The following is an 8,079-nucleotide window of genomic DNA, read 5'->3' on the forward strand; positions in this document are numbered from 1 at the left end:
CGGTTCGTTCTGTTTCTTTGGGTTCGTTCTCTCCTCTCTTCTTTTCGGTTTCGGTTTGTTCTCTCCTCCCTTCGGTCCGCTCTCTCCCTCTTGGTTCCTCCCCCTTCTTTTTCTCTCTCCCTGCGTGATGGTGTTAAGTCGCCCTTTATAGGGGAAAGGGAGCTGGGCTCATTATTGTTGCGCATGGGGCAGGGCAGCGCCGCTCGGTTGGCCAGTGGCTGCGGCTGGCAAGGCGCGGCTCCCCGAATTTTCATCATGAGAGTGCATGGGGGGTCGGGTTTTGGCAGGGCATGTGGCTAATGAAGAAAGAGGAAGAAAATGTTTTCTCTTCCCCTGCTGCACACTCGGGGGAAGAAGAAAGAGGAACAGTGTCGTTCAAAACGACACCATTCGGTCCTCCTTTTTTTTTTTTTTTAACATGAAACGGCGTCGTTTTAGACAAAACACGCTGTTTCATTTAAATGGCGCCAGCACGTCAACTTCCAAATCAGCCCTTAATTATATTTTGTATATTTCAATTGCATCCCTTTCAATTTCTGTCTCCGCCCCTCTTGTTGGCCGCGTTTTTCACTTTGGTCCTTGGTCTCTGATTTATGCAATTTGACCCTCAATTAATCAATAAACTTCTAATTTCTTCAATTAGGCCCCTGAATCAATTCAAAACAGCCCCCTCTATCTTCTCGCCTTTTCCAAATTGGTCCCTGGTTTCGGATTTTCACAATTAAGCCCCTAATTGGCCATTAAACTTCAATATTTATGCAATTAAGCCCCTGATTTGACCTAATAAATTTTGGCCCCAGAACTTAAATTTCTTCTAATTAAAGCCCAAATTGACTTAAAAATCAAATTTTCTTGCACTCCAATCCTCTATAAATTCAATTAAAAATCCAATTAAGTCCATAAACCTCCAAATTTGAACTTTTCTCCTCAAAAATCAAATTTTCTTATCCACCGGGGCTCTCATCATTCAAGAATATATTGTCAAAAATCCATCTTTGTATTTTTAACCTCCTTGACTAATTTTTCTGACCATTTTCTGGGCGCTTCATGCCTCCTGTTATTTTTCTAACCTCTTTTGGCTATTTATTTTATTTTTTGTGGGGATCCAAAAATGGGTTACAACAGATGCTCCCTCTTTATAATGCTTACGGAGCAGGGGTTTTGCGCAGTAAGTTTTATAAAGATAAACCCAAAACAGAACTCCCGAAATTGATCTGGTTGGAGCTTGATTGATTTGCAACTTTGTCTTTATAGCAATCCTCATCAGCCCAAAAAAACTATGATCAAAACTTAGTCATCTCGAGATCCCTTCTGGCGCTCTCTTTAAAGCAAAATCTATAATTGTAGCTTACTCAACTTGGAATCCCATCTGGCGATTCCCTTTTTTAAAAAACATGAAATATGAGGTCCCATCTAGCGACCTCCAAATAGTGAAATACGAGATCCCTTCTGGCGATCTCCTTTAATCAACTTGGGAATCCCATCTGGCGATTCCTTTTAACAAACATGAACTATGAGGTCCCATCTGGCGACCTTCAAATAGCGAAATAGGAGATCCCTTCTGGCGATCTCCTTCAATCAACTTGGAATCCCATCTGGCGATTCCTTTTAACCAACATGAACTATGAGGTTTACGAGATCCATTCTGGCGATCTCCTTTAATCAACTTGGAATCCCATCTGGCGATTCCTTTTAACAAACATGAACTATGAGGTCCCATCTGGCGACCTTCAAATAAAATAATCTTAGAATCCCATCTGGCGATTCCCTTTTACCGAAGCTGATATCGATGTTGTTCTTCCTGCTGGCCGGATCTGAAAAATATTATCTTCTCTTCTCGTTGTTCTAGAATCAACTCAATGATTCTTTCTTCATTCACAATCTCGTTGGATTACCAATAAGGACTCCTCCTGTAACAATCCAAACAGAAAACATGCATGCAATGATTTACGATTAGATATCATGCATGTATTCGTACCTGATTTTGAAACATAGGTCCCATCATCCTCTTCTCCTATTTCATGAATCTCCCTCTTGCCATGAACTTGCCTTTGAGGTCGCATGCTAGATTCATTTCTGCCTATCATATCTTTGAGAAGAAATCTTCGACTTTAAGTAGCCTTTTTCTCAAAATGTATGACTTGTCATTGCCTCTTTGTCATGTTTTTGTCAAATGCTTTATCTTTTTTTTTTTTAAATTAAAATCTACGGGCTCTCCTCCCGTTTTGAAAACACGTAAAACTTTTTATGAAATATCTTTTATTGCCCCCAGTGTGGAGTGCGATCCTAGTCCGGTTTTTTTTTTTATTATTATTATTATAAAGAAATTCATTCCACCGATGATCAATCTTTTAGTGAGCGATGAGATAACAAAAGAGCATTTTTCCTTTTTTAATCACTTTTTTGAAAAAATGCACTATTAGGATTGACCAACTCTATTGTTATCTTTCTTCTATTCTCTTCCACCCTTTTAAGATTCTTCATTCTAGAAAAATAAATTGCGCGTTGTGAGATCAATGTAATGAAATAAGAAAGAAATTGATGGCCAAACTTTGCTTTATTGATTTAGGAGCATGCATCAAGTATAATATCTTTTCACAGAGTCAGAATTCACAGGTCAAGTTAGGTCTTCCCCATCCATTCTAGCCAACTTCAGCGCTCCTCCTGAGAATGCCTTCTTTACTACGTAAGGACCCTCGTAATTTGGTGCCCATTTGCTTTGATCGTCTCCGGGTAACGACAATATTTTCTTCAATACTAGATCCCCTTCTTGAAACAATCGTGGTCTAACCTTTTTATCATATGCCTTGGCCATTCGTTTCTGGTAAAGTTGGTGATGACATATTGCGGCCATCCTCTTTTCAATTAGGCACCAAGTCATTTTCTTGCAACAATAAAACTAATTATTGGTGCTCATATTATACAGAATATTTCATCAAGTGTTAATATATATTCTTATTCCCATCATATCATTGTCTTAAATCATGTGAATTTTACAAAACTTTACTTATGTTGTCTTTTGCTAACACTCCTAGTTAATTAATGAAGTCTTTAATAAGTCGATGGAATTATCATAACGGCCGAGACAATTCAATTCATCATCATTATCAAATTGTGAATGATTAGGAGGATAGTAGTAGTTTTTGTTTCTAGATACTTTTTTAATGTATATCTTATTTTAGAAAACATCAAACTAATATTTTTTTTATAATTTTTATTGATAGTTTTATAATTCATGGTTAATTGAGTCTATCCATCCAAAATCATTGTAAATCTTGGCAACAAAAGTCAAGTTCTCTTTAAGATGGTCTTAATTTTCTATTCACAAACATTCGATTTTAAAATCTTATAAAAAAAAAAAAAAACCATGTGGTTGGCGGGCCCAATTGTGAATTTTTGATTCATTGTGTATCTAATTTAATGAGATGTCTATTAAGGGACCTAATTGAAAAGCAATGTAAATACTTACGACTTCCGAGTTTAGTGATTAAAGTAGATTGCGACGGTTCAAACAAGTAAATCGAACTCTTTAATTAATTAATTATACTCATTAATAGTTAGTATACGTAGAATCTTCGAATAATCATATGAATGTCAATAAATAACAAAGATCCTGCTCTTCACGCAACCGACGACTGCCTCTTTTAGTATCCTGATTAAAGTAGATTGGGACGCCAGGTTTTCAACTCCTCTTCCACAGACTCTGCTAATTTGTCAATGTCAAGCGAAACATGATCATTCCTCTTCATCTGCTCAGTTGTTGCTCCAACAATATAATTCAGCTTATAGGTGATAAAGCATGTTGAATGACATAACCGACATGATTGATCCATCATCCATGTAATCAAAGCTATATAAGTCAACTTATATTTTCCATCCCTGGATTTGTCTTTTCTTCCCAAATCTTAAAGCTAATGAAGATTTATATGGTGATTGATTTTAGAATTTATAAAATTAATTGAGGAATACATAAGATAATAAAACTAAATAATTAACAATAATAATAATCTAGATGAATAATAATAATAATTTTAATTTTTGTCCCTCTTAACAAATTATCCTGGTTTTGGCTTCCTTGCAAATTAATCCGGGCTCTCCCCCTGTTTAGGTAATAATAATAATAAAAAAGCTAAATAATTCTGCATGTTGCGACAGCTAACCAGCTGCTTGAAACTCTTTTCTAGGCAATGATCTACTTCATTGCTGAGGGAGCATTGCTGTAGAAGAGGCATCTGGTTACCGATTGGATATTAATTCTAACTTAGCTGATTTATAATCTTTTGGATTTTGAAATTTACAAGGCAAAATTGTCACCCAGGTAGTTTTCTTTAGGGTTCCTTGGCCTTTTAAATCTTTTTTTGGTTATTAGAATCTACAATTATCTTTTCTCGAAAATCCCACTACTATCATATTATCTTATCACTGTACAGTTAAAAAATCTTAGGTAAACTTTGTGTTTCTCAGGAGCAGGAGGAGGATACTGTTACATTTAATGTTTGCAGCAGCTCTGCCCTTGTCTCAAAATTCGTTTGGTTTTTTCATTTTGAAAGAAATTATTTGTTTTTTATCTTAAAAAATAATTTTTAGAAAATAAAAAATTTTATTTTAATATATTTTCAAATAAAAAATACTTTAAAAAATAATTATTTATCAATTTTAATTGAATACAAGTGTCAGCAGCACGTCTAGAAAAAGTTTAGCATTGTTTGACGAATCATTGTACAGGAACATTTTTGTTTTTATCTTAAGAATCATTGTACAGGAACATTTTTGTTTTTATCTTAAGAATTATTGTACATGTGCATCTAATGCGATGAAGGCTGTCGTCACAGATCAATCATACCAACGTAGAAAGTAAAACGGAGATGCCTTCTCTTCCAATCCTCGAGCACGGTTTGTTTTTATGTTTTAGTTTATAATATAGGTTTTTCCTGGGCATATGACGGCTAAGTTGACGAGAAGCCTATGCTGATAATGCTCTTAATAATTTGACATTTTCAGTTTTAAATCAGTTTCTTTTTTTTTTAAATAATATCGGAGTGCGTGTATTAGATAACGATCCATTCAAAGAGTAGATAATTGACTAGTGAAAATTGAACTTGAAATATGTAGATGGTCTTTACACTCCCTATGCTTGATGCAGTGTTTAAGAATGGTATAGGATCTTTCTCCAATGGACAAGGATTCCTTATATTCACCATGCTCGAAGGCGTGTTCATACTGGTATGTGATCTTTTCTCCAATAAACTAGAATTTTTTATGTCGATCATGTTCCAAATTATTACATTTTTTTGTTCTAATATGTAACTGAAGGATAAACAAGAAGTGGAAGAAACCAACATGGATTAGTTACTGAAGGAAATACATTGCAATTTGAGAAGAGGAAATCACAGAGCACACTGTTTATTTACAGAAAAAAAGAAACAAAAGAACAATTGAAATGGCAGAATCTAAACAACTTGAATGATAGAACACACTGCTTGTATGACAGCAAGTAGGAGGAGCATTCCAGCTGCAAGAACAGAGATTGTGGTCCACGGATTGTCGAAGTACTTCTGTTTCAGTTCTGCCTTCCATTTGTGCCTGCGCCTTGTGCAATACTTGTTCAGATCGTGGACGACATCAGAAAAATAGAAATCGCGGCTATCGACAATATTTGCTTTGTAAAGACTGTGGAGAAGACTTACGAGGGCATCGTTATCACGCAGCCAATTCTCTACAATTCCTTTTCTTGCGAGTATTTCTGTGTCCTTGGAAGCTTTGATAACCACATTGATCATCGTGATATAGGTACCTATAAAACCATAACCGAAATGGCATTGCTCAAAGGCTTGGACATTCCTGAATAACGTTTCTGTGTCATTCTCAATCTTTAAACATGGAATTTCCAGTGTCCCTTTATCAGCGTCGAATTTTATGTCTAGTAGTTTCTTGCTGGACCCCAACGTAAACCTGACTCCAGCTTGATGGAGATCCATTGCACTGGGTGTGCTTAGAGTATCGATTTCCCTTTCCCTTGGCTGTTTTTGCTCTGTTGGCTGCTGACAGATTCTCAGAAAAGCAACAAAATGCTCTGCTTCACAGAATTTGATTTCCTCCAAATTGTCCTGGGGCATCCATGAAGACCATCTCCATTTTAAGAATTTCAAGGTGAGCTCATTCAAGGAAATAGAGCCCCGTTTTTTGGATAGCTTAATCAAGTCTTCTAGAATGAAGAATGGAAGCTGATTTTCAAGCAAGCACATGTCCATGGATACATCACTGATCATCCAAGGTTTACCGAATATACCGTCATTTCTGCATCCAATATATCCGAAGCAAATCCTCAGTAAGACCATAATGACGAAGGAGCAATCGAGAAGCATCATTTTCACAAATTTTTCACTGCTAAGCTTTTCAAAGGTTGCTGCATAACAGTTTCGCAATCTAGTTTCCTTCTCTGCAATAAATGCGATAAAATCCTCAAGGCTTACCTCGCTGAAATTAAGAAAATCTTGAAGGTACATTTTCTTATGCTCTTCCATTTCTTGTAGCTCTTTTTTTCCATGGTGAAGTGGGCCGATGGAGACTACTTGAGGTGTATAAGCTCGTCTGTTTAACTTGAGTAGTCTTTTAGGAACCCTGTAGATTGAACACTCATCGGAGAAAGAACGAAATTTATTGAACTCGTCTTGCATGGACGTTGCTAACTTGTTAGTGTCAACCGAACCATGATCTCCCTTGTTCATCAGCAGATCAGTTGATGTTCCAGCAATCTCCGTCCTGTGACTCATTGAGTGATCTCTCCTGTCAAAATTACCAAATCATTTATTAATACGGATGCGTAAACAAATTCCAACACAAATGTAAAAAGGAAATGAAAATATCACACAAAATATTGTCAAACATTCACAAAAATATTTGGAAGGAATCAAATCTGAATTATTACAGCATACGTAGCTTCTCTAAACTACAACTTTCATACTTAGATTTGCTTCAAAACATATATAAAGAAAAAATAATAATATCTTTTTATTTTTTAAAAATAATTTCTTACTTCAACACGTTAAAATAATTTTAAAAAATAAAAAAAATTAAATTTAAAAAAAAAACATTTTAAAAAAAATTATATTTAGTATTATGATGAATAATATTTTTAAAAAATATTTTTATTAAAAATATTTTTTTTTTGTCAATGTAAAGCGAAACATGATTATATTATTCCTCTTCATCTTCTCAGTTGTGGCCCCCCAACAGTCTCCATCCCGTGACGCAAATCTCAATTGATCATGCTAAAAAAAACGTGATTGAGAATAAGATTGCGCATGCTAAAAGAATTATGGGCTGGATCTTTTCAGATACTTTTCGCTCTTACAGAGCTAAAACTTGACTGAGTTTCGTCATTCTCTTTTTAGAAACTCAAACTTTGCCATTGCCATAGATGACAATGTCTTGAGGGTATGCTTTGGTGGCTCTATCTGTGAAAATTAACGAGCTGGAGAACATGGCAAGGTTTATGCAGTGGGAGGTTCGTATCATTACCTGCTCGATCTAAGGTAATTAATCCAACCCTATTTACCTTTTTTTATTGATGTTTTGCATCTGGATTAATGAATTAGAATGTTACCTTTATTTTAATCACGTTAAAAAGAAAATCTTAAAAATAATTTTTAATAAAATGCTAGCTATAAAAGTGAATGAATTAATTTCTAAAAGTCTTCGTCAACTTTTAGAGTCTTCCAGCTGGACCACAAACAATAAGCGGGGTCTTTTCCAGCTGTTGTCTGTTAGGATGGAAATGGCAGCTCAAATCCCGGGCCACGTGTTGGGCGTGAGGCCTTGGGTTTTGCAGAGTCTTTTTATTTGTAAAAACAATAACAGTAACCAGACAGATAAAAATTACAAATAGCTGCCATTACTATTTAAGTATCTGACCGAAACATGCCCCCGGGGGGGTTATTTCCTTGTAGGGGCTGGGGCTCCTACCAGCCCCCCCTCGCCGCTGGAAACATGACCTTCTGATATATTTTCAAAATATAAAATCATTTTATTTATTTTTAATATCCGGGATTACAACTTTATACATAAGATATATTATCA

General features: G+C 35.6%; 1 protein-coding gene across 2 annotated transcripts; it reads right to left on the reverse strand.

Annotated features, from left to right (window-relative positions):
- Positions 1–5,345: 5,345 nt before the first annotated feature.
- On the reverse strand, positions 5,346–6,996 carry LOC118061455 (UPF0481 protein At3g47200-like). Of its 2 annotated transcripts, none has more exons than XM_073407240.1 (2): positions 6,936–6,996; positions 5,346–6,783 (listed from the first exon to the last, which is right to left on the reverse strand). In XM_073407240.1, exon 2 carries the CDS (start codon positions 6,771–6,773, stop codon positions 5,451–5,453), a length of 1,323 nt encoding a protein of 440 aa, XP_073263341.1. In that variant the 5' UTR covers positions 6,774–6,783; positions 6,936–6,996; the 3' UTR covers positions 5,346–5,450. The 2 variants fall into 2 exon arrangements, with proteins under 2 accessions (XP_073263341.1, XP_034930784.1); XM_035074893.2 differs by lacking the exon at positions 6,936–6,996 and having other exon boundaries at positions 5,346–6,297; positions 6,474–6,929.
- Positions 6,997–8,079: the final 1,083 nt, after the last annotated feature.

Source organism: Populus alba, chromosome 1, assembly GCF_005239225.2.
Source record: "Populus alba chromosome 1, ASM523922v2, whole genome shotgun sequence".
NCBI lineage: Eukaryota > Viridiplantae > Streptophyta > Magnoliopsida > Malpighiales > Salicaceae > Populus > Populus alba.